General features: G+C 44.4%; 1 protein-coding gene across 2 annotated transcripts in view; it reads left to right on the plus strand.

The window, feature by feature from the left end:
* The window catches only part of LOC123503498 (serine proteinase stubble-like), a 156,486-nt gene that overhangs the window by 37,642 nt on the left and 91,344 nt on the right, over positions 1-27,500 (plus strand). For both annotated transcript variants that reach the window (XM_045253325.1, XM_045253326.1), the window contains exons 2-3: positions 23,984-24,045; positions 25,237-25,933. In XM_045253325.1, coding sequence (XP_045109260.1) covers positions 23,984-24,045; positions 25,237-25,555 — 381 coding nt within the window. In that variant the 3' untranslated portion in view covers positions 25,556-25,933. The remainder of the gene's footprint in view (positions 1-23,983; positions 24,046-25,236; positions 25,934-27,500) is intronic.

Raw genomic sequence — 27,500 nt, forward strand, 5'->3', positions numbered from 1 at the left:
AAAGAACGCCTGACTTCCGATCTTTCTAAGATTTCCGATTGGGGCAGAGAAAATCTAGTAGTTTTCAATGCCTCAAAAACTCAATTCCTCCATCTATCAACTCGACACAACCTTTCAGACAGGTATCTCCTCTTCTTCAGTGACACTCAACTGTCTCCCTCTTCCACATTGAATATCCTTGGTCTGTCCTTTACTCATAATCTTAACTGGAAACTTCACATCTCATCCCTTGCTAAAACAGCTTCTTTAATGTTACGCGTTCTGAGGCATCTCCGCCAGTTTTTCTTGCCCCTCCAATTGCTTACTCTGTATAAGGGCCTTACCTGCACATGTATGGAGAACTCTTCGCATGTTTGGGGGGGTTTCATTTACACAGTTTTACTAGATAGGGTGGAATTAAAAGCTTTTCGTCTCAACTCCCCTCCTCTGACTAACTGTCTTCAGCCTCTTTTTCACCGCCGAAATGTTGAATCTCCTCCTCTCTTTTATCGCTATTTTCATGCTAACTGTTCTACAGATCTTGCTATCTTCATGCCTCCCCTCGTCCTGCGGCCTCGCTGTACAAGGCTTTCTTCTTTTTCTCATCCCTATTGTGTCCAACTTTCCAACGCAATAGTTAACCAGTACTCTCAATCATTCATCCTTTTCATTGGTAAAATTTGGAACTCCTTACCTGCATCTGTATTTCCGAATTCCTGCGACTTGTCTTCTTTGAAGAGAGAGATATCGAGGCATTTGCTCCTTAGTTTTCGCTGACGCTTTTCCACTTTTTAGAGAGCCAGCACTCATGTGGGCCTTTTTTTTTTATCTTTTCTTTGTTTCTTGCCCTTGGCTGGCGCTCTTCCTACATGAAAAAAACAACTCTCGGGACACGAGTCCTCTGCTCATTACTCATCATTCCTGTCAGCTATCATGATCGTTTATGGCTTAAGGAGCAAATGACCAACGTGTTCACTCCATGCTGGAATTCACCATGCATGGAGAAACACTTAGTGAATGAAGATAACGTTCCTTGTTAGTAGATGCCATCTTCTTAGTGAGGGAGTGTAGCGAGCATGCTGGCTAGTCACACATCACCAGCTGTGCGTCGCGGTATGTCTTGCTGCCAAGTCATGACAGTAAATTAGTACCAAGTAGTATGTAGTTGTTAAGTAGTAGTAGTAGTAGTAGTAGTAGTAGTAGTAGTAGTAGTAGTAGTAGTAGTGGTTGTCACTCACACTCTTGCAAGGTGTGTTCAAGTGTGAAGGTGAGGCCTCCTGAACTGTCAATGTCACTCTACGGTCTGTCTTCTTAAACTTGTCAGTCCTTCACCTCTTCATTTAGCAGCAGCCTAAAGAAGTTAGTGTGGTATTTTGTTATTGTTGACATACATGAACATGCATTTTGTCTCACAAGTATTACTAAGATCAGTGATTTACGGATAGGTTGTTCTTTATGATTAAATATAATTTAATCTTGCCATATGTATTTGTCATGAATATTGATATAATTTTGTAGTTTTCCTCAACGTATTGTTGAATATGTGTTCCTGGAATGCGTGTAAATCTATCCTTAAGTTGTAATAAATCTGTGTTTCTGAGAGTGTAATTCTCCACCCTCAGACGTTGACGAGTGCGTGGAGTCGCCCAGATCCTCTCCTGTGGACCATCTCCTCAGCAGTGTTCGATCCGCCCAGCAGCAGCAACGGTCAGGAGAAGGCGGTCATTGAAGTGTCAAGTCCCCAAGCTGGCATGGTGGAGGGTGTTGTGCTTGGCTCCCTTGGGGTTCTTTGCCTAGCTGTTTGGGTAAGTCAAATAGTTTTTCACTCCTTTATGCTCTGGGGTCTTGCTGTGTATGCCTTTTTGCTGTGTTGTTCTGTGGCTAAGATCTCGTAATTAAGATGTGCATGTGATTCCTCCAAAATTTAAACAGTTTCCAAATCATTTTTGACACATTGAAAATATTCCAATACTGTATAGTTAGTCGACTCATACTTTAGAGGTTTTTTTATTTATCTTTTTTTTTTTTATCTCACCTGCAACATTTTGACTCTAAAGATGTTTGTCAAGTTGTTGAAGATTAGTCGACGTGTTATCATTGTACCACACGGCCTGGGATTTTCATTGAAGGAAAACTCTCTTCCAAGTCAATTTTACATATATTTCAAATATAGTAAAGTACATTCTAACAAAAAACGACGAAAGTGACGCAGCACTCTGAACCATCAACAGAGAAACACGAGAGGCACCCTTAACACTCCCCACTTGAATACACCACTTAACTCCACATAATGACACCCTCGATTATATTACCACGAAACTCCGCTGCCCTGATCACATTACCCACCTGATCAGAGACCCTCGCTCACCGTGACGCGTCCACACCCCACCAATGTCCGAGTAGAGAGTGCCACTCCCTTCATCCGAGATCGCGTCCTTTCCTGTCCCCCACTCAAATCTACTGCCCCGCGTGCCAATTCACACAATGTTAAATACCCTGCCTTCCATACTCTATTGCTCCTTATACATGTTGTAGTTCACTTCATGCTAACACTAATATTTCTACCATGCACAACATTCCAAAATCCCTACTCATATAGTTCCTCCGCTCGTATTGATTATGCGCTTGGTACGGCAGTTTTCCTCCTTAGGCCTACAGAGACATCCATGCAAACCCGATCCACCTTGGCTCTCCTTAACATACCATCCTTATCGTTACATCATCCACAATCCCTTCCCCAACCCTGTGTACCACAAGACAACAGGCATTGAGGAGGACACCATTTCAATATTGTTCTATCTCTTGTTCCAGGATTCAGTACTACTAACGCCAAAGAAGTGAGGCAAGTTTTTGGAGTGAACGTGCATGACATACAATAGACACCAGACTGCTACTACTCCCTTTGTTGCCAAAGGATCAAGAGGAGGAAAAAAAGGAAGAGGAAGAAGAAAAGGGTGATTCTTGGAGACGTACCAATGAAGTTCTGAAGGTTGGCCACAGATCTTCATCACTGGTGTAGTGTATTTCATTGACCATTTGTAGATTGGGTGGATAAATTTGTAGAATTTGTAGAAAGTTGTAGATATGTAGCGGGTAAGGTTTTTTGCAATGCCTTATCTATAGCAGCAGAAAACAGTAATATTTAGAAGTTATGCATAGCATTGTAATAGAAGTGTACAGTGTACATATGTATATAGTACTTAAAAAAGGAGAGTGTAGACCAAGAGAGGAAGGTAATCTCTTGGGTCACGATTCCTCTGCTCATCACTCATCATTCCTGTCACCCATCATGATCGTTTATGGCTTAAGGACCAAATGACCAACGTGTTCACTCTACGCTGGAATTCACCATGCATGGAGAAACACTTAGTGATAACTTTCCTTGTTAGGAGACGCCATCTTCTTAGTGAGGGAGTGTAGCGAGCATGCTGGCTAGTCACACATAAACAGCTGTGCATCGCGGAGGATGGTGACACGATGTGTCTTGCTGCCAGGCCATGACAGTAAATTAGTACCAAGTAGTTGTTGTTAAGGGAAGTAGTAGTAGTAGTAGTAGTAGTAGTAGTAGTAGTGGAGTGCTTCTCACTCACAGTATTGCAAGGTGTGATGTAGACGTGGCTGTGTCTGTAGTGATCACAACAACCAGTTCCTTCTAGTGTGTCTCGAAGAAAGATCACAAAAGTGTCTTTTTTTGTTTTCTGTTGTGAAGCACAAAGGTATTGTTACGTGTTTCCCAAGATAATGTTTTGTGAGTCTTTCAATGCAATACTTAATTTAAGTGTCTGGCCAGTGTCTTGTAACGTGGTGCAGTTTTTGTTACTTGTATTTATTTTTCATACCTATTGATATGACGATATCTTGTGAATGATACTCCTATATATTTCTAATGGTAACACAATATCTCTTGATATAATAAAATGCATATGTATCAACCTGTTTTCCTATCAGTTGAAAGAGATGCAAAACAATATCTGATTTGCAAGTGAAGCGAAAGTAGTCAACAATTTGTTGCATGGCACCACAGCGTCTGAGGTGATATGATGCCACAATATAGTTGCATGGAAATACTAGTAGTAATGTATAAACTGACACACTCCCGTCCATGATGGCGAAGGTGGTTAGGTGTGGGTGTTGACGGTGCTGGAGAAGATATCTACATGCTTGTGTGTAGATAGATAGATAGATAAGCTGGTAATTTGATAGGTTCATTCATAGGGAAATGGACAACATTTCGATGGTGTATACATTGCTACAACAATAAACTTATCAATCAATCAATCAATTATCAATCGGATTTAAAAGGTGAGTGATGAGAGGGTGGCGAGCGAGGCCCTCGAGACAAGTTTGCTCTGCGTCACTTGGAGGGATAAACGGTCCTTATTAGAGTCAACGGGGCCCTATACTGATTAGCCTATGTGTAAGTCAAGCCACTTACTTCGTCTAGGAACATTTGTAGTATGTACAACAATGTTTTAGCGACCTTTTAGCGGCTTTTCAAGGTGGATCTGGTGAGTTAGAACATTTCCATTTGGCAACTGCCCACCACCACCACCACCACCACCTCCAGTGACCATTCGTCCATTTCATCACCAGACACGAGACCTGGGAACACGGTGACCGCCCCGCTTGCCCCACCTAGTCCACCAGCTCCACCTGCTCAGTGAAAGGGTGAGTCTATTAATAGAGTGGAGGGAAGAAACATGATGAGACAGTGATGGGACGGTAATGAGGCGGATAATTGACTAGAAAGCTGTATAATAATGCACTGAAGGGGTGACGTGACGTGACGTGTGGGATTGAATGGATAGTGAAGGGTAAGTAATGGTGCCACAGTGTCATTAGTGATGGGACGGTGATGGGACAGTGACGGGGTGGACAGGCTGTACTAGGAAGGTGTCTCGTGCATTGAAGGAGTCACATGTGGACAAATAGCTGGTGAAGGGTAGTTAAGGTAGTTAATTAGGCGTATGGTAGTTATAATGCGTGGGGCGGGTGGTTATGTTATGTAGGTGTTATGATACGTCCACACGGTCTGTTGGGCGGTCGGACTGTGCCCGGAAGGCTGTGTGTATGTGCCTTTACCCAGCGAAGTGTGCACACTCTGCTCGCGAAGGTGTCCACACTTTTGTCGATGGTAGTTGGAGATTGTTTGGCTTTAAACAGGGGTGTGAGTGAGTGGCTGTTTGAGGTGCAATAACAAGATACGCACCACACTTCAAAGGAAGGTATAAGCACATTTTAGCATTATAATTGGTGCTTGCTTTAACAAGAACCACAAGAGATGACGGACAGGTGTACTGCTGGAAGATGATTACACTGAACTCTTTTTTTATATAGTGCATGAATGACCAGAACAAGATGGAGACAGTCTTTGTAACAGTTAGACGCCGCCAGCTGACACTGCTAGTAAACACCCTTATCTCTCTCTCTCTCTCTCTCTCTCTCTCTCTCTCTCTCTCTCTCTCTCTCTCTCTCTCTCTCTCTCTCTCTCTCTCCTGCCAGACGTCAGTTTTCTCCGGAACACGTGGATCTGTGTGTCTTGAGTCACTTCATTATATAGTGAGGGCGGCTGCGGAGGCGTATGGGCTGACTGGGAAAGCCTGGGCGTGAGCATGCACGGGCGGGACAGATGTGGTCGGCAGTGGGTGTGGAGCTGTTGACGCCGCCCATAGCTTTGTGTGTGTGTGTGTGTGTGTGCCGTCAATTCTCCTCTCTCTCTCTCTCTCTCTCTCTCTCTCTCTCGTCTGGTCTGGTCTGGTCTCCTTGCTGTGTCTCGTCTTGTTGACCAGCGTCTGAGGTGATATGATGCTACAATATAGTGGCATGGAAATACTAGTAGCAATGTGTTAACTGACACAGTGCCATTCATGATGGCGAAGGTGGGTAGGTGTGGGTGTTGGCGGTGCTGGTGGAGATATCTACATGCTTGTGTGTAGATAAATAGATAGATAAGCTGGTAATTTGATAAGTTCATTCATATGTAAATGGACAACAGTTCGATGGGGTATACACTGCTACAACAGCAAACTTATCAATCAATCAATTAAACATCAATGAGATTTAAAGGCGAGTGATGAGAGGGTGGGGAACAGCGGGGGAGGGGGAGGTGGAGAGGCGACGAGCGAGACTCCCGAGACAAGTTTGCTCTGCGTCACTGACAGGGATAAACTCTCCGTGTTAAGGCCCCATCACACCAGAGGCGGTAATTACTACGCGCAGCAGGTTCTCAACACGTTCATAAAATTTTTGAGGACGTAGTGGAGACGTGGTGGAATTGCGAAATCCCTCCACTGCTACGTATCTACCAAGCCTTTACTGCGTACGTGCCTTGATATCCCTACGATATCACTGTGTCCAATCGGGTTTAACTACGGGCATAACACGCATGTGATCAGGCTCCCGCCACGCTCACTGGGTTCTTACCACGTGCCCAACCAGCGCGCAATACGCTCACGTGACGTAAGCAGGAAGTGCTGCTTCCTGTCACTTCAGTTCTCGCATCTCTTCTCTCATCAGTGGTTCTCCAGCTCTTACATCATTATATTTATTATCCTCATAACGTCATGCTGCCCAAATTAACTTCAAACTTTCCATCAGTCTGTGGTAATGACCAAACTGGAGCCTGCTTTCTACATTTAACCATTCCATTCTCTGACACAGCATGTTCTGTCTTTTCTTCTTTTTCTCCGTTTTCTCTTAGCCAGCACAACAGCAGCAACATCAGCATCCAGCACAGCCAGTTGTCCATGGAGCAGGACCATCTGGTGCAGGAGTTGTTGACTCATGATGCTCAGGAGCCAGAGTGAGAGCGGTAATAACTCATGAGCAGATGTAGCTCCTCCCTGTTCCCGCCACCCAATCAACCAAATCCTTGCTGCGTCAGTAATGCGTCAACCAAGTTATCGCTGCGTCAGTAATACGTCAAGCCGGTATGCACTAGGTCAGCAGATGGTCCATTACACGTCCTCAGTCTTCTTCGCTCTTTCTACGTAAATTTTGAGCAGTATCAAAACTCCTCTATGTCAATGCCGTCCTTGCGGTCCTCACTGCGTCCAAGCCGGTCCTTGCCGCGTCCATGCCCGTCCTCAGCACGTCCTGGAGATTTTTGCAGGACGTAGTAAGGACGGGCTCTGGTGTGATGCGGGTGTTAGAGTCAAGGGGGCCTTGTACTGATTAGCCTATGTGTTAGTCAAGCCACTTACTTCATCTAGAAACATTTGTAGCTTATACAACAATGATTTAGCGACCTTTTAGCGACTTTTCAAGGTGGAGTTGGTGACGTAGAATATTTTCATTTGGCAACTGACCACCACCACCACCACCACCACCGACCAGATGTCCATTTCATCACTAGACACGAGACCTGGGGTGGGGGAGAGAGGGAGAGAAAATGTTGTGCTCTGATGAGATATTCTTATTTTTCCTCTTTCTTCTATTCTTTCCTGTCCTCTCTCTCACTCACTTATTCACTCACTCACTTACTCACTCACTCACTCACTCTCACTCTCCTGCCTGAATCCTGTCCTCCACCACCACCACCACCACCACCATCAGTTCCTCCCTCCACCACGAACACAAACACGTCTTGAAGGAAGGTTAGTCCGCCGCCCAGAGTCACCTCTGCTGGCTGGCTGGCCACCCTGCGTGCCGCGGGACCAGACGAGCGGTCTTGGGGCGGCGGTCGGGGTTGTGGGTGTAACACTTTGCATGAATATTGTTTGTGTTTTAATTAAGGCGGGTACACACTTGTTGCATTTCCACGTATCGTATCACCGTTGCGTAGCAGTGTTGACAGGATAGTGCTTCACCGTTGCGTGTCAAAATATGACACAAAGTTACGTAACGGGTTCGATCCGCCATTTTTCGGTCTTTTGGCGTCACCTCAAAGGAATGATACACAACTCACCAACCTGTGTGCGCGCGCGCGTGTGTGTGTGTGTGTGTGTGTGTGTGTGTGTGTGTGTGTGTGTGTGTGGACGAGGAACGTGGGATCGTCGCATTGCATGTTCAGTGTAGTCGTGGATGGGCATGAATATTTTTTGCAATTTTGACCCCAATTGCAGACAAACTCAAAAATCAGTTGTGTGTATCCTTGTCACGTTTTGATACAGTTCCGTCACATGCTGGAATTTCAAGTCAGTCAACACAGTATTGTTTCATTACACATGCATAGAGTGTAGACACCCACCAACGCCGTCATTCATTTTTCCTTTTATTGATTTGATGTGCATGAATAAAACTAAACGTGGCCACAGACAATTGCACATTTGCACTCATGGCTACGGTCAGGAAGAAACTGAATGACACTGTTGCATCACTCAACGATGATACACCACGCGGATAAGCAAAAATGAGTACAATACCCTGTTGCATCGTATTGTATCAGTGTGATACGCAACGATGAAACGATGCGTGGAAATTCAGTAAGTGTGTACACACCTTTAGAAAGTGTTGGTGGTGGTGATGTCAGTGTGCTGTGTATTGGTGGTGGTGGTGGTGGTGATTGTGGTGGTAACTATTGGAGGTGTGTTTGCTTGTTTTGCATCGTGAATATTGATTGATTGACTGGCTGAAAGATTGACTGATTGACGGATAGATTGCCTGTCTAACTAATAGATTCACTGACTGACTGATATTTGGACTGACTGACAGTCTGACTGACTGACTGATTAAATGAATAAAATACTAACTAAATGACTGACTATCTGGCTGAATGACTATTTGGCTAACTAACTGAATGACTGAATGATTGACTAACTGACTGTCTGACACACTGGTTGATTGTCTGTTTGACAAACGGCGCCTGTCCTTGGCAAAAAAAAGCATCGCGCGGTACGAAGGCGCTTAGAAGTGTACCGTAGGAGGTATGTGGTGCGCGTGGCCAGGCACGTGTTGCCGTACGCGAGTGTGCACGTGTAGCGACCTGACAAGTTTGTAGAGAACCAATGAAGACGACAGACGCAAAGGGAATCGGATAAGCGCCTGACACCACGTATATGTCACCCACGATTCCACCCACGCCCACGCCCGTGCTACGCGGGTCCGAAAGCGTGTAGATCGGGAGGGATGTGTCGTCAGGGACTCCCCGGTTGACACGAAACAGTAGGCGAAGGTTGGCGATGCAATTGATGGAGCCGTTGTGTCCCTCGCCTATCACTGACACACTCCCGTTCATGAGGGCGAAGGTGGGCAGGTGCGGGAACTGGCAGTGGTTGTGGTGGTGGTGGTGGTGGTGGTGGTAGTGGCGGTTGTGGTATTTATATGCTTGTGTGAAGATAGATGGATAAGCGGGTAATTTGATGGGTTGATAGATACGGAAATGGACAGTTGGACAAACAAACAGATAGATGGATAGGCAGGCAGATAGATAAGTCAATGAATTCGTATATAAATAACAATATAGATGTGTATGTAGATAGAAAAAAGTCTATATTCCTCTACTTAGTATCCTGTCACCATGGTTTATTGTCAGAAATACTCGTATATCAGGCGGTAGAAATAGAAAATGAGAAAAATAGTAGTCTGCCTTTTAAGCACCTTGTTTATTGCCTCACGGGAGTTGCCAACACTCGCTGTAGAACAAGATACAATTTAATATTTCCTGCTTTGACAAAGTAACAAAAGCTGGACACGATAACGAAGAGGAAGATGTCACAATAACCAATAAATCGACATGTGGTATTTGTATAAGCATAGCGTCTCATTAATAAGAGATTTAGTAACAGATAGTTATTATAAACATATATACATGCGTCCTGTCTTCACAGACAACCTTTTGCTACGGCAGTAGTCTTGTAGCGGTGGTGGTGGTGACAGCAGTTGTGGAGACTGTAGGGAAATGGTCAGAGAAGTCAGTTTGAATAATATAATTACCAATGTTTTCTTCTGTGTTGACCATATGTGATCAATAAGTGTAGCCGAGTTGTTAGTAATTCTTGTAGGTTTAGTTATAAGTGGAAAAAAGGAAAAAGAATACATTAAGTTAATAAATTCACAAACATTAATATGATTGCTTTTCAATAAATTTAGGTTGTAGTCTCCGAAAAAGTATACACCTTGAAACTTTTTATCAAGCACTGTAGACAGAATATCACTCATGGCATTATGAAAATTTTTGAAGTGACCACTTGGGGGTCTATAAATACACACAAACAAGTATTTCTTATTTCTAATTGTTACTTAAATACCTAATGATTCAATAAAAGATTCTGAAACTGTAAATTTAGTTGACCCGTACAGCGTCAGCAGACCTGAGACTTTGTGATTTCGCTAGTGCTGGCCACATCATGGATTTTTTTTTTTTTTTGCTAAACCAGTCTTAAATGATGTGAAACAAATGAAAATAAGTCATTCCTCCCAGAAATGACTGGAAGTGGTATTAATTGGTGCAAGATGTTTTGCGCTAAGGTTAGCGACTTAGCAAAGCCTAATGTTACTAGTTTATTCGCTTCCTCGTTTCTCACCAATCGATCCCCGAGTTGGACACATGCATAATATCGTTCCTGAGTTGAAAGAAAAACAATATGTCATGTTTTGCTGTTTGGGAGTGTTTGTGGTTAAAAATAGACACGAAATATCGCGAGTGAGTGTTGCTTTTCGTGGTGCATATATTTTCCGAGTAATATGGACTTGTTCTTCCTTATAACAAAACGATTGGAAAATTCTTATATATGTCATACAAAGTTTTCACTACCACAATATAACAGTTACCAAAAACATCTGAAATGGTGAAAGTAAGTAATGGAAATTACGCTGCGTTCATATTAGCGGGGTTGAGGCGTCAGTTTACCGCTACACCGAGCTGAAGGCAGCAGAAACTGCTAAAGTTCAGATATGTAATAAATAAATACAGGAAGCATTCATGTTAGCAGGGACGAGGAGGCAGCATGAGCAATGTCTACAGTGCACGATGGCGGTATACTGGTAGGTTTTGAGGACGCAATACCTCCGAAAACACAAGGAAGCTCGCCGACGTATCTCATACGTCTCTGACGCCCGGTTTGCTCAGAGTAGCCGACGTATCTCGTACGTCTCTGACGCTGTACGGGTTAACACAGATGACTTGTAAACATTTGAGACATACATGGCGACACCACCGCCATGTACGTTTCTTGAGTTGGTGAACATACAATAGCCAGGAAGTTCATATAAAGAAGCAAGGTGTGAATGTAATCTAATTTCTGTAAATCCAAGAACATAAAAGATAACGGAAGTGCTGAGTAAAACTGTCTTTAAAATATTGGAGATTCTTTGGGATAGATCTAATATTCATGTTAACTATTGACAAGGCATTGTAATTGCACCAAGAAATGTTATCAAGATAAATGTAATCAGATTTTGGAAAGTTTATAGATCTATTCCTTAAGTAAAATTCATTAACATCTAAATCACTGTTATATTTTCCATCATCAATATAGAAAGAAGAAAATGCTAAGTCTCTAAAATTTACTGCATTATGAGCTGAAACAGGAGTGTGAAGAACAGAATAAAATGACTCATCACTTAATGAAGCAAATGGAAGGTCATAACACAATAGTTCACTCGTTCGGTTGAATTATTATTTGTGTTATATCATCCGCATATTGTATGTTGATTCCATTTGTCAGTGGAGGAGGAATGTCATATGTATATATTGTATATAGTGTGGGGAGAGGCTGCTTCCTTGAGGACACCACTATGGAGTTGGAAACTCAGGCCATCGTAATTTTTGAGAGAGATGGAGGCAGTTCTGTTGTCAAGGAAACTATTGAGGAGTTTTGCAAGTATATTAGGTGTTTGTATTTGTAGTATTTTGTATTTTAAGCCGTTTAACCATACTTTATCAAACGCTTTTGAAACGTCTCTAAGGACTACACAGCATTGTTTTTTGTCTGCTATTGCATTTGATATTGTTTCTGTTATTATTAACATAACATATAACATAACATAAATAATAGGATAACAAAGGGCCACCAGGGCCCATCTAGGTTATCCTGTATCAGTCGCACAGCGACCTCGTCATCAGTACTTAAAGATACACTTACAAGTACACAATACATTATATACTAATTCTAAATATTTGGCCCATTAACAGGGCTAAGTCCTACATCGAATTCCTCTACAATCTGTAATCCCCATACATGGGGATCATGTCTTGTTTAACTATAGTAAATTTCTTATAAAAACTATCATGCAGCGCTATACATAATTATAAATCTAATAAATTTAAGTGCTTATCTAATCTGTTTTTAAACATTGTCAAACTAGTGCTATTTACAACCGTCTCTGGCAATGCATTCCAGAAGTCTACCACCCTATGACTAAAGAAATATTTTCTTATATCTAACCTGCAGCCTTGCTTTCTAATCTTCCTGCCATGATTTCTAGTCCTACTTCCCTCCTCTAAGGTAAAGAAAGATCTCACATCTATGTAGTTTGTATCTGAGAACATTTTAAATAACTCTATCATATCCCTCTTATACATCTCCTCTCAAATGAAAACATGTTTAATGCCTTTAATCTATCTCTATACTCCAGGCGCTTCAAAGCTGGTATCATCCTAGTTGCTCTTCTCTGAACTGCTTCTAACATGTTGATATCCTGCCTATAGTGGGGTGACCAGGCCTGTATGCAATACTCTAAATGGGCCTAACATAGGAATTATATAAGCTACGCACCACTTCCTTACTTTTATAACTAACATTTCTATTTATAAAACCCAGGATCCTATTTGCCCTATTTCTTGCTTCTAAACATTGCTTTGAAAATTTCATAGTCCTGTCTATCACTACTCCTAAATCCTTTCCTTCCTCTACTGCCTCTAGCCAACATCCCTCCATCTCATAGTTAAAGTTTGTGTTGTCTTTACCTAAATGCATAACCTGACACTTTTAGAATTAAACTCCATCTGCCACCTGTCTGCCCATGCTATCAGCCTGTCCAGGTCTCGTTGTATTCTGTAATTGTCCTTTTCACCCTGTACTGCACATGCTATCTTAGTATCATCTGCAAACTTTGATACTTTGCTACTAATTCCTATATCTAAATCGTTAATGTACACCAAGAAAAGAAGAGGTCCTAGCACTGATCCTTGGGGTACCCCACTAACCACTTCCTTCCACTCAGACATTGCCCCATTTAATACTACTCTCTGTTTCCTATCAGAAAGCCATTCACTAATCCAATCAACTAACCTACCCCCTATCCCATGTAGTCTCAATTTGTACACTAGCCTCCTATGCGGTACCTTATCAAACGCCTTGCTAAAATCTAGATATATAACATCTATGCTATTTCCATCATCTAACTCCTTGGTAATATATTCTAAGATATCGAGCAAATTTGTAAGACAGGACCTCCCTGATCTAAAGCCATGTTGGGTATCTCTAATTAATCTATTCTCATTTAAATGCTCCCAAATACTACCCTTAATGATTTTCTCTAGGATCTTACATACTATACTAGTTAAACTGATCGGTCTATAATTATTCGCATCCATTATTGCAAGGGCTGTATCTGTAGATCTGTTTTTGCGAAAGCCGTGCTGTGTTGATGGAAGAATATTGTTGGATTCTAGAAAAGTACGTAGTCTAGTGTTTATTATTTTTTCATATATTTTGCCTGGTACCTCTAGTAGCGAAATGGGGCGAAAGTTGTTAGGGTCAGTGGTTGGTTTGTCTGGCTTTGGAATTAATTTTATTTGTGCATGTTTGAAGGCTTTTGGGAAGTATCCCATGGAGAGAGAGATGTTAAGTAGCTTTGTGTATATTTCAAGTACTTCGTTAGGAGATTTGCTAATATAGTTTTATTTATTTTAGTGTGTCCTGGGGTGTTGTTTTCAGTTGTTTTAATGTGTTTTAATGTCTTGTAGTGTGATGGGAGATATGTATTGATTATTTATATTAAGATTGGCTGGGTCTGCATGTTGGTAAGGGAGTGTAAGTATTCTATTGTTGTTTATATATTCGTTTACTGTTTGGTCATTCTCTTGATCAAAAGTCAAGTTTTCTTCTGGGCTTATTTTAAAACTTTGCTCCATATTTCTCTAAAAATCGTTTCTTTTGGTTTTCATCGTAGATTTTGGTGTTGTCATGTATTAAGTATGGTGTTTGTCTTGTTTTATTTCCTTTTAGCTGCTTTATATTTTGCCAGAATTTTTGTGGGTTTTTATGTAGATAATTTAGTTTCTTTATTTTATTTTCCCAGTTTTTGTTACTTCGTTGTTTGCATTCTGTTACTATTGCTTGCCTAATAGTTTTGTATGTGATGTATTTTGTGTAGGTCCAGCCTGCTGTCATGCTGTTTTGTATTAGTTGCTGAGCCCACCACTGTAACTCTTTAATTTTAGGGGTAACTAATGATTTTTGTACTGTTTTATGTTTTGTAATTGGTATGTGTTCTTCCATGGTTGATGTTATTGCTGTTGTCCATTCTTTTAATGAGGTTTCAAGTGTTTGTTTGTCCATATAGGGGTCTACATTGATATTTCTTGTTTTGTGTTGTGTTGTGGTCTTGAATTCTTCCCAGTTTGTCTTTTTAAGTAAATATGTAGGTGACGTTTCTATCTTAACAGGCTTTGCTGTGATTTTTATTATAATGGGTAAGTGATCTGATGAGGTTGAAGGTCCCATTTGTATGTCTATGTTATGGTATGTTTTGTTATTAGTTAGTATTATGTCTGGTGTTGATCTGGGTTGTGAGATATAAATGTGGGAAATCCGGTCCTATGTGAGTGAGTTTGTTGATATTTATGAGCATCATCAGAGTTTTTCCTACTGTGTTTTCCTTTTTATTATCTATGTGTGGATGGTGTGCATTTAGATCTCCTATTATGTAAGTGGGATGATTTTGTGAAGCAATTCTGTGAAAATCTGTGATAGGGAGGTATGCTCTTCTTGGGGGTAAATATGTGGTTACTATGTTGATTGGTCCTGTGTTTGTTTCTATTGTAATTTGTAAGATATCAGTGTCGAAACCGTCTGTTACTTTGTGTTTGATATTTTGTTTTACTAGGATTGCCGATCCGTCATGCATTTCCTCACTGGAGTTGATGAGGTAGGTGGTGTAATTGTGTAGTTTTATGTTTTCTGTTGTTTTTAAGCCGTGACTATTAATTAGGATAATGTGTGGATCAATTTGAGAGTAAGTTGCTATTAGTGTTTGTTTGTTGGTGTTCCAGTGAGCGACGTTGTGCTGTACTATATTAATGTTTTCTAAAGTGTTGTGTATATGTTGAATGTATATGATGGTGTGCCTATTGGCTATTTTTCTTGCGACTTTATGTTTTGGTGGGGTCAACTCACCGGGCAAACCATTTCGTATTTTGTTATATTTTTGATCTTCTGTGACCCTGAAGCAGTTATCAAGGTTTATTTCGTTGTTTATGAGGCTTTTCCATACCTCTTCCTCTGATATGTTTTTAGCTGTAAATCTCCATTTATATGTTCCTGCTTCTATTCCTTCTTCTATTTCCTTCAGGCTTAATTCTTTTCCCACTGGCCAGCCCCTGCTCTTCTTTGCAATTATTAGCAGTCCCAGATCTGTTCCTTTTATCTTTTCAAGTTCTGGCATTTGTTCTTCTTGATCTATGAATTCTTGTGTGTCTTCCATTGTGACGTTTGTGTCTGTGTTGTATGTGTTTTGAGTCTGTGGGAGCGTGTTTGTTTGTGCGATGTTTGTGTTTGGAATGTTTGTTTGTGTGGTGTTTGTTTCTTGTGTGTTTCCTTGCTGTTTTTGCGTTTGAGGTTGTGTGTTTGAGTTGTTGCTGTTTGTCATCATTGTGAGGATCTGTTTAGATGGTGGGTTTGGTGGAAGATTTATTTTTGGAAGGTTGTTTAGTGTTAGGGCTCTATTGAACTCATCATTGTAAGTCCCTGGGTTTACCGCATTTATCATATGTGCGTGAAGCATACATGAGGTAATCTTGGCACATGTGTCCCTGTCAGTGGTTGCTGTGTGGATGTGCTGTGGTTGTTAGCATTAACTGTCTGGCTGTATGTTTTGTTTGAGTTAGTTGGTGTTTGCTTTCTTTTTTGTTCTATGACTTCCTTCCTTTTCTTACACTTGAAGGCCAGAGTTCTGTGCGGTTCGTTGCAATTGATGCATTTTTTTGTGGTGTTGTTACATGTTCTCCATGTGTGCCCGTCTCGGCACATTCTGAACATACTTCATATGTTTTGGTTTAGTACATTTATTGGTAGGGTGATCCTCAATGGCGTAACATCTCATGCAAGTAAGGATGGGAATAAATTCTTCTATTTTTATGTTGTAGTGTGGAATGCTCATATTAAATGCTAGTAGTCCTGTATCTGTTGCTTTTCTTGCTGAGGTGGAGCTGTTCAGAGTTATTTTGATCATCTTTGTTCTGGGGATTTTGAATACATTATCAATGCCTTCATTGAGGAAGTTGTTCTCGTTCAGGAGCTCAGCAGTAATGTCTTTTCGGATTTTGAGTAGATGTGGTCGTCAGTGTTGAACAAGACAATGGTTCTTTTTGCCTTGACTTCTGGTGGTAGAACAGGCGAAAATTCTTCCTCCTTCAAGAGACTGATGGTATTTGGCGAAAAGATGTTGTCCGTGTCTTCATCCGTTCTAGTAATGACGACGAAGGAGTCCGTGGTTGGTATAATCCGTGTGGCATAGATCAGTTTCTCTGAGAGTAGTCTTAGTAGTTTTAACTTGTTCTTTGCGGAGGGGTCCGGGTGTTTGATCTTTACTCTCGGCATTTTCTTCTTCTTCTTCAGGAGCCTTATGCCGATAACATCGAGTGGTGGTGATGCACAGTATAAGTCAGAGACATACAAACAAGTCCTACAAAGGGGCCGAAGCCCGACACACGACACAGCTAATGATAGAAAATATGAAGAAGCCTACCTAGGGAGAGACAGTTTGACAACCCGGCTGCTAACAGCCGACGTAGTTGCCCCGTCCTCCGCCTAACCCTGACAAAAGTGGTTGCCCGACCAATCCAGAAGGCTTAAGGCAGCCCTCTGAGGGCCCCCCTTGTGCAAGCCGCAGGGTTCACCTTCACCTTCTGGACGGACGCTAAGGGCGAAAATGAAATACAGTAGTAGAGAAAGATGCCTGGGCGGGACTCAAAACAGAGTCCCCGGTACACAGGGCTTAGGAGGATTCCCAGGTGGAATTCTCCTGAATGTGCAAGGCAAGCACGAACGTCGGTGGCAGGACGTAAGGTAAAGCACGGCTGGCAGTGTGGCAAGGCAGAGCAGCTCCGCGGCGAACGAATCGGCGAGCTGGTGCCAAGCGGGGTGATCGGTGGAGCTGTCTAAGGAGACGTGTGCTCAGTGCGTCACGGAGTCTCACTCGTTCCCATTATATACCAATATATATACCACAAACCACAAACCACAGGGAAGGATTTGTCTGCCTATCCCGCGCAGCGGCGCAGCTCACCATCTCAGCTACTGGGAGGCCACCTGGAAGAGACCAATCAGCGCACTCCACTTTCCAGCGCACCGCGACGTGATCCACTTGTACTATATATATACTGCTTTGCCTACAGGCAGCATCGCACCAAGGACTGCCCCCAGCCCCGAGACTATCTTCGCTGCTCTGAGTGTGGGGATGACTGCTACACCCACCTCCACGCAGGGCAAAGCCTCCACCACCACATCCAAAGGCGTAATAATTCTCCTCCACGCTCACATGATGAACGTGGCTTTTCCCGGGAGCTTCCAGACCGTGCTGTCACAGGGCCTTACCCTTAACGGCATGCCTCAGGTAAGGCTCCCAATAAATCCCCCTTCTGCCCAGATTCTGAGTTCTTTGCTGGGTTCGGACGTGGTGGAGAAGGCCAAGCATATGACAGAGGAGGCGACGGCAGAAGTAGCTGGACCACCAAAGCAAATGCCGACAGCTGCAGACGCCACACAAGACCACCTGGCCGTTGATGAAGGGGCAACTCATCCTCCTAGAGAGATGACCAGCCCTTCTGCCTCACGTGCACGCCTCCCTGGCAAGGCCTCCTGTTACTTTTCTCCTACTTCCTCCACAGACCTCTCCTCAGAATCCTCCATGGATGATGATGAGAGTCTCGACTTCGCCATCGCCAGGAAATCATCCGCCAGACTGCCCAAGACTAAGAAGAATGTACTTGGGCTGCTCAACAAACCAGGGTTTGCCATCCTACACTCTGGTAAGTCTCATGCTGACCGAGACAGGATTCTTGATTTTATTAGCAAACAGCCTGGCTCGTGGTAACAGTGCATCGCCTGCCTGGACGACGAGGACTTCGAAGAGCTTGCTGCCCAGCCGCCTCCCCACATTGACGACCGTCTGCAGTACTTAGGACATATATTGCCCTCAAAATGACTCGACTGAAGGTAGTATAACACAACGATCACACCTGGGACACGCGTAAGTTTGACCTAACACCTACAGACAGCTAGACCCAGACATAATTTTGATAAACAGCCACAGACTTAGAAACCATTCAAGACTTAAAATCCCTGGTTATCATGTCCACCAGCAAAACATTTCTAATGAACAAAACGACGGGGTTGCCATTGCAGTAAGAACCAGAATCCGCCACAGGGTGGAAGATGACTTTTTATCAGAAACATTGGCCATTGTAATTGACACTATAGACGGGCCACTTATCATTGCAACAACCTACCTCCCTCCTCGGCGCCCATACATACTCCACCCTGACTTCCTTCGCCTCTTACGTAGACACACCCTCTACTCCTAGCAGGGGACCTTAATGCCAGACACACAACACTCGGTCACACAACTACCAACCACGTTGGACGCGACTTATTAAACTACACCAGCCACCAAACAGCGTTACACTTGGGACCTACTTTTCCTACCTTCTACGGACCCGCCTCTGCTTCCTCACCTGACATTGTTCTTGCCAACAGGGCCAATTTTCTCAACCACTATATTTCTCCAGGACCACTGACTACAAGTGACCACATCCCTATCATCATAGACATCTCCACCTCACCAATTTTCATACCCACATCACGACAATTCAATTACCGCAACACTGACTAAGACACTTTTTCTACAGACCCACTTCTAAACATGAGCGACAAGACAGACATCTCCAGGGGGACACTCATGGAGATAGATGAAGCTATATCTACCTGGACAGACAAAGTCCAGACAGCCATGACAAAACACATACCCACTAAGTCCTTCAGACTACAACCAGCTCCCTTTCCATCTCGTACCACACAACTACTCAGACTTAAGTTTTTAGCTTAACGACAGAGAACAGCTCGTCTAGGCTGGACCTACGATGACTTCCGACGATATACTGACATACGGACTCAACTCAGAGATGCTATATTGGCAGAAGCTAATGACCACTGGCGACGAACTCTTACAGTCTTATCAAACAATTACCAGGACCCAAAAATTTTCTGGAAGAAGCTCAAACTCCTTTCAGGAAGGACACAAGGACAGGACACTCACTTAATAAATGACGGGGGACGATAAGCCTTCTCTGACAAGGAAAAAAGGCAAATCTTGTCTGACATATGGGGCAGAGTGTATAGAAACACATTTCATGACGACTTCGACGAAAACGAACAGGTACAGAACTTCATTACTGAATACTCTCACAGAACCCATCCTCACGACAGAGTAGACCTAGACAGACTGACAGGCAACACACACCTAGACTGTCGTATCTCTTTCGAGAAGTTGTCTGGAGCCATCAAGGGTGGCAGGACTACTTCCCCCGGGGGAAGTAGGATAGACAGGACTCTACTTTCTTATCTCCCACAGACTGCGAAGAGAAGACTCCTCGACATCTTTAATACAGCCTTTTCTGCAGGATACTTCCCAATGCCTTACAAAGGAGCAGTGATGCGGATGATTCTCAAGATTGGGAAAACACCAACGCGAGCCGAAAACTACCGTCCCATCTCCCTCCTGGCAAGACACTGGAGAGGATCGTCACGCGCCGGCTTCAGTCCTACCTGGAAGACTCGAACAGCCTTCACCCAGCACAGTATGGCTTCAGGAGAGGGAGAGGCACCACACACGCCATCGCTGTGGCCACTGAGACCATGGCACTCCACCTTGCCTCCAACGACATCTGCAATCTCACCCTCCGTGACGTAAGCCGGGCGTTCGACAAGGTGTGGCATCAAGGGCTCCAGTTCAAGATACTACACCTGGGACTCCCAGATTCCCTCGAGCGCCTTCTCTGCAACTTCTTGGATGGCAGGAGTGCAACGATCAAGGTTGGGTCTCATATCTCAACCCTCTTCCCCTTGGAAACGTGGATGCCTCAAGGGAGCGTCCTTTCCCCAACCCTGTACACCATATACACCAAGGACTGCCCGGTCTCTGAAGCTGGAGTCAACGTCATCTACGCCGACGACATCTCCCAGGTGACCTGCTATCCAGGCCGGTCGCAAGAAATTCATCAGCCGTCTCCAAAAAGTACAGAACAGTGCCTTACGCTTCGCCCTCAACACCCGCTGGGACGACATTAGAACAACTGAATCACTCCACGAGAAAGCCTCCATACAGGCAATCAACGTCCGGCTCACCGACCTCGCCTCTTCTATCTGGCAACGGATGGCAGACGAAGGATGGGACCAGTTCAGCCGCCCACAGGATCTCCATGACGCAGCACCAGACCGCCAGCACACATGGTTTCCAAGAAGTCTTTTGGCTCTGGAGATGAACCCAAATCCTGCACCGAAATATAGTTAAGTAAAACAATCCCACAAAGTGACAACCGCCACTGAGACACATTAACAGACCAAAACCCTTAGGACAACACACTGCAATCACCTTTCACTCTTCCCCACAGAAACCCCCCTGGACCGCCGCACGCCTGAGCAATGGATGGGTCGCGATACCGGCGAGATGACGTGGACCAGGACTGATGTTGAATGCAGCCCCACCCCAACCCGGCACCGCTCCAGAGGGCTGGAAGGCACTGCACCACACCGACGACCACCCACCGCAGCGCCCCATCAGACGGGACGTGCCGGCGCCGCTGTCGGACAAAGCACCAGCGACCCAACGTGGACCGGGACTGATGGAGGAGGCAGCCCCCACCCCAACCCAGCCAGCTCCGGAGGGCTGGAAGGCACTGCACCACACCGAAGGACACGTCGCTGCGGTCGCTCGTCACCCAGGGCCTCCCCGGACCAGCGCTACCAGGTTTGGCCGCGGCACTAGCGCTAAGTGAACCGGGACTGATGTAGGAGGCAGCCCCCATCCCAACCCGGCCAGCTTCGGAGGGCTGGAAGGCACTGCACCGCACCGATGGTCACCAAGCTGCTACCGTGAGCCGCACAGGACGGGCTGTGACAAGGAGGAAAGAAAGTGCTGACCGTAGTCAGACTTACACGAAGTGAACGATAAACAAAGTGACTAGCGAACAGGACAAGACACATTTCTAAGTGCCGCAGACAACAAACACACACATCATTTGTACAGTCTCATCAACATATATACCTAATTCTCACTAACATATTTAACTAACTAACCTTTTTATAAGTGTAATTAAGCTGTTTACAAATATGTATATTATTATGTGACACTAATATATTTAACTAACTAACCTTTTTCATAAGTGTAATTAAGCTGTTTACATTATGTATATTATTATGTGATACTAATGTAACCTAACCTTTTTCACATCTCAATCCCATCTCCCACATCTCAATCCCATTTCAGTGTGGGTGGTTTTCCTTGGCTCTCCGGTTTCCACCCAACACTCAGCACTGCCCTGTGACGATCATCACTTTACCACAGCAAGCTCGCCCGGCTACTTTCCTTCTCTTACTTATTTTCTATTTTTCACCTTCTATCTCTTCCAGTGTATATCTAGTGAGGAGATACACCACCCCTTCTTCTGTATATATAACTTTCTGTAAATAAACTTATAAACTTAAACGCACTCACGCACTCACACACTTACACAGAAAAGCAGCTATGTACACACACACACACACACACACACACACACACACATATACTAATATGAGGTGCGCGCGGCTAAACCCTGATTTTTGTGTCTTGTGTAGAGGAGCAGTGGACGTCCATTGTGTGTGTACCACAACACAACGTGTAGGAAAAGAAAAATGAGTGCAAGATTTGAGTGTGTCGAGAGTTCAGTGAGCGAATCGTTTCAGTGTCCGCCTCTTCCACACAACAGTGGCTGTCCTGACCGTCACTCCTCGGCGCTAACTTGGCCACGACAGAGTGACGGTGTGATGGTGTTTGGACAGCCATTCGCACCACGTCTCTCGTCACCTGTGCCTCATAACAGTGCCTAATCATTAATAGCGAGCATCGGAGCCACTTTGCTGGGATACAATAATAATGAAGTGGTGTGCGAGTGTTCCAGGGTTGAAAACATAAGGGGAAGCTGCCTAACTTTGAAATAACATGTGCATTATTACACTACGCCGTGGATGACTTAGCTTGCCAGCGTGTGCGTGTGTGTGTGTGTGTGTGTGTGTGTGTGTGTGTGTGTGTGTGTGTGTGTGTGTGTGTCAATGTGTCACCATCACCGCTAGTCAGATCGCAGTTGTCACCAGTGTAAGTGGAGCCATTGATTCATGTTGAAGTACCTTTTATTGTTGTTGTGTTTAGTGATTCACCTTGCTAATTGTTCCCTTGGCGTGAGTGTTTCCCCATGCTGGTTCATGCCATCCACCTCACAACTCACCACACACTTGCCTCGCGATACACTGCACTTATCCACACCATTTTAGGCCTTGCTTCACTAACTCATTGAGTATTGTATTGCCTGCATGTTGAGTAATGATAATATTAACAACAACAATAGTAATATAAATAATAATTATAATGACCATTACTATTATAATAACAGAGATAACAATAATCTCATCCTATAGTCAGAAGCCATTTAGAGCATCATGATACCCTCTGGTTGTTACTGTTATTGTTAGTGTTATTGTTATTGTTGTTGTTATTGTTGTTATTATTATTATTATTATTATCATCATTATTATTATTGCCACTATTATTAGTGTTACTTCCGCGGGCTTGTTGACCTTGACAGAGATACAAGCCACACAAAATGCAATGTTTTAAAGGAGAAGTCACATTTCTCAGTAATTTCTTAACTAAGGCCATCAGAGAGAGACAGACAGACAGACAGACAGACAGACAGACAGACATACACTGTCACAGACTGTCACAGACAGACTGACAGACAGGCAGACAGACTGTCACAGAATGTCACAGACAGACTGACAGACTGTCACAGACAGACTGACAGACTGTCACAGACAGACAGACAGACTGTCACAGACAGACTGTCACAGACAGACTGTCTCAGACAGACTGTCACAGACAGACTGTCTCAGACAGACTGTCACAGACAGACTGTCACAGACAGACTGTCACAGACAGACTGTCACAGACAGACTGTCACAGACAGACTGTCACAGACTGTCACAGACAGACTGTCACAGACAGACTGTCACAGACAGACTGTCTCAGACAGACTGTCTCAGACAGACTGTCACAGACAGACTGTCTCAGACAGACTGTCACACACACACACACACACACACACACACATATTCTAGAAGGTAGTGGTAGGCTATGATGAGCGTGGACGTGTGTGCGCGTGTTCATATGGTGTTTGGTGTCCTAGTGGGTGGTGGTTAGCGTATATGAGGTAATGGGTAGGCTGTGTTGTGCGTGGGTGGGTGTGGGCGTGATATGAGTGTCTGAGGTGGTAAAGGAACATTCCTAACACTGAAGGAAAATTAATTAATGACAATTTAGCAGTAAAGTCATTGAAGAGAGTCAAACAAATAAAAAAAAGGTCGTGAATTATGAGGCCATTATGATATACACTGTATAAATGTATATCGTGTCATTCCATTTGTTGCAATGGTGACATCACTCCGTCACCTCGTTGTGCTTTGTGACCGTGGACATTGACAAATTGATGATTAATATTGAAGATCATTTTGATTGTTTGGGTGTGTTTTGGCGCCAAGCGAGCGACCAAGTGGCGCTCACCCTTGACATAAATGTTGTTATTTTACAGGGATGTGCCAGTGTGTTTGTCCAGGTGAGGAATGCTTTGTACAGAGCGTTGTTTGTCAATAGGTTTGTATTGCTGGTTTTCCTTGTGTGTGCTGTGTGGTGGTGGTGGTGGTGGTGGTGGTGGTGGTGGTTAGTGGTGGTTAGCGGTATCAGAATCTCATCTTTTCTTGGTGAAGGAGACATAACAGTTAATTTGGTAGTAGTGGAAGTAGTCACGTGTTAGGTGATAGCGGCACTGGTGGTGGTGTTAGGTCTACCCCATGCACACACACACACACACACACACACACACACACACAAGGTGGTTCCTTGAACCTCACACAACGACAACAGCTGGAGAGGGTTCAGAGGAGGGCGTTCAGGGTCATCCTTGGGCCTGCCTGTGTCCTACGAGGACGCCCTGCCTGCCTGAGTCTGCCGAGGCTGGCCACAAGACACCAGGAAGCCTTGGAAAAATTTGGGGAAGGACTGCTGCGTCATCCACGTCTCCGCCACCTGCTACCACCCGACGTGCCTCCCCTGCTCGCCACCCGACACCATAATCGCGTGGCGCCTTTGAGAGCACACGGATCAGTACCGGCTCAGCGCGGTGCCCACTATTGTGCGAGCTTTAAATAAATAAGTGAATTTCTAGGTTAAGTTTATCCATAGTTAGGTTAAGCATTTTTAGTTCATTGTGGTAATGTTCCACCCCTGTACATTTTCAGTGTATTTTTTTTACATTGCCTAATTAATAAACCGTTTATTATTATTATTATTATTTATTACACACACACTAGGGGGGTTGTTCTTAGTTTGAGTACACCTACGGGAGGGTGTCCAGATGGCGAAGTGGGAGGTGAGGGGCGTGAAATAGTGTGTGTGTGTGTGTGTGTGTGTGTGTGTGTGTGTGTGTGTGTGTGTTATTCACCTCGGTCGTTTACTGGTCACCCAGCAAGTCTTCACCATTACGGGGCGAGCTCAAAGCTCATAGACCGATCTTCGGGTAGGACTGAGACCACACCACACTCCACACACCGGGAAAGCGAGGCCACAACCCCTCCAGTTACATCCCGTACCTATTTACTGATAGGTGAACAGGGCTACACCTTAAGAGGCTTGCCCATTTGCCTCGCCGCTTCCTGGGATTCGAACCCGGACTCTCGATTGTGAGTCGAGTGTGCTAACCACTGCATTACGGGGTGTGTGTGTGTGGGGGGCGGTGTGGGATGTGTATGCACTGTGTTCCTGACAGGGTTTTTTGTGGTGTTGCAGTTGCCTGAAGTGGTGTCAGGGGCCTAACGCCATCTCCTACCAGGAGGCGGCGGAGCTGGTTGTGGGCTACCACTGCTCCCTCCGGCACAGCATGGGCGGGCCGCAGTGCAGCATTGTCACGGTAGTGGTGGGCAGCGTGGCGCGACCAAGCCCTGAGGCGGAGGCCATGTCGGCGGGCCAGGTGGTGCTAGTGGTGGTGTTCAGCACCGCTATGCCAGTGCTGGTGGTGGAATTGGTGTTGGTGATCGTGTGCATGAAGCGGAAACGCGTACGTGACTGCCCGTGTCGGGATGAGGAGGCGCGGCTTCAGAACGAGTAGAACATGGTGCACAACGCTGTGGGCGCCGTCAACAGTGTGTGGACCACCACATGATCTTCTACTCCCTAAACTTCCCCATCAAGAAACCCCTAAACACCATGCCACCGACTCCTCCCCTTGCATCACCCACACCACACCCACCTTTACCACTATCACCTCCATAACCACGACTACGAGAATCCCGCGGAGAACGCATACTCCGCAGTGCCCATGCGCAGCAGCAGTACTCAATAAGGATGTGTCGCGGGTCTCGCTTGCTGACCGCCTCGAAAAGGCCATTGAGGCACCGCCCAAACCCCGCGTCACGCCCACCTCGGACTCCAGCGCCCCATGCAAGGTGTTCCGGAATTCCTTCCTGCCGCGCACATACAGCCACAGGTCAGTACTCTCCACCCACGCGCGACTGCAGTAGATCGGAAATAATAAGCTCTGAGCTCGTTCCGTAGGGTAACGTCTGGCTGTCTCGTCAGAGACTGCAGCAGATCAAACAATGAATTACACACACACACACACACACGCCCGGTAGCTCAGTGGTTAGAGCGCTGGCTTCACAAGCCAGAGGAGATCAAACAGTGAAACTCACTCTCTCTCTGTGTGTGTGTGTGTGTGTGTGTGTGTGTAATTCTTTGTTTGATCTGCTGCAGTTTCTGACGAGACAGCCAGACGTTACCCTACGGAACGAGCTCAGAGCTCATTATTTCCGATCTTCGGATAGGCCTGAGACCAGGTACACACCACACACCGGGACAACAAGGTCACAACTCCTCGATTTACATTCCGTACCTACTCACTGCTAGGTAAACAGGGCTACACGTGAAAGGAGACACCCAAATATCTCCACCCGGCCGGGGAATCGAACCCCGGTCCTCTGGCTCTCCAGCGCTCTAACTGAGCTACCGGGCCGTGTGTGTGTGTGTGTGTGTGTGTGTGTGTGGTGGTGGTGGTGGTGGTGTGGTATTTACATGCTTATGTGAAGATAATTATATAAGCGGGTATTTTGATGGGATGATAGATATGTAAATGGACAGTTGGATAAACAAACAGATAGATGGAGAGGTAGGCAGATAGAGGAGGAGGAGGAGGTCTAGCTAAGCACTAAAAACACCACGATAATAAACATGAGATGATTGACTTTTAATTCCTAGTGAACAGTTTTCAGTATTTTTCATTAGCCTAACGTCAAGTCAAAGTTTGTTGTTGGGACGCCTGGAGAGATGGGCAGCACTATCAGGTACAGGATTTGCGATGACAACGGCTTGGAGTGTGCGCCATGATGGACTCACTCGCCTTGAGTTGCCAAGCGTCACTTCAAGACATGTAGCCTGAGCCGCCAACACCACCTTCACATCACCATACAATGTCAGGACGCGTCTGGCTGGCCACACACTATGCACATTGAAACAAACATTTATCAAATAGTGTGTGTGTGTGTGTGTGTGTGTGTGTGTGTGTGTGTGTGTGTGTGTGTGTGTAATAAAATGTGTTGTAGTTTGGTTTGTGTTTCTAGTCTATCCTTAATGGAAGTAATGAGCATATATTAGCCAGTTTCATGAGCATATGGTTTGTGGCTCTCTCATGGTGACTTCACCTCTAACTTGGTCACTCTTTTACTTCTTTTCGTGTTAATATATTATAAGTCTAGTCCTTTTTATCTCTATCACGTTCTACATTCTCTCTGTATTATCTATATATATTATCGTTCTATATGTTGTATATTATGTATCTTATATATAAATATAACATATGTATTATTTGTATTATAATATATATATATTATCTTATATCTAAAATATATATCTATGCTATATAATATTATCAAGTTCAAAATAAAAAATAAATGATGGCGTCATCATAGTTCTTTCTTTTTCTATTAATTTTTGTGAGTATCTCTTTCTAATATCTATGACAATTAGAAATATTCTCTTCTTAATATTTTTCTTTCATT

This window comes from Portunus trituberculatus, chromosome 14 (genome assembly GCF_017591435.1).
Source record: "Portunus trituberculatus isolate SZX2019 chromosome 14, ASM1759143v1, whole genome shotgun sequence".
Taxonomy (NCBI): domain Eukaryota; kingdom Metazoa; phylum Arthropoda; class Malacostraca; order Decapoda; family Portunidae; genus Portunus; species Portunus trituberculatus.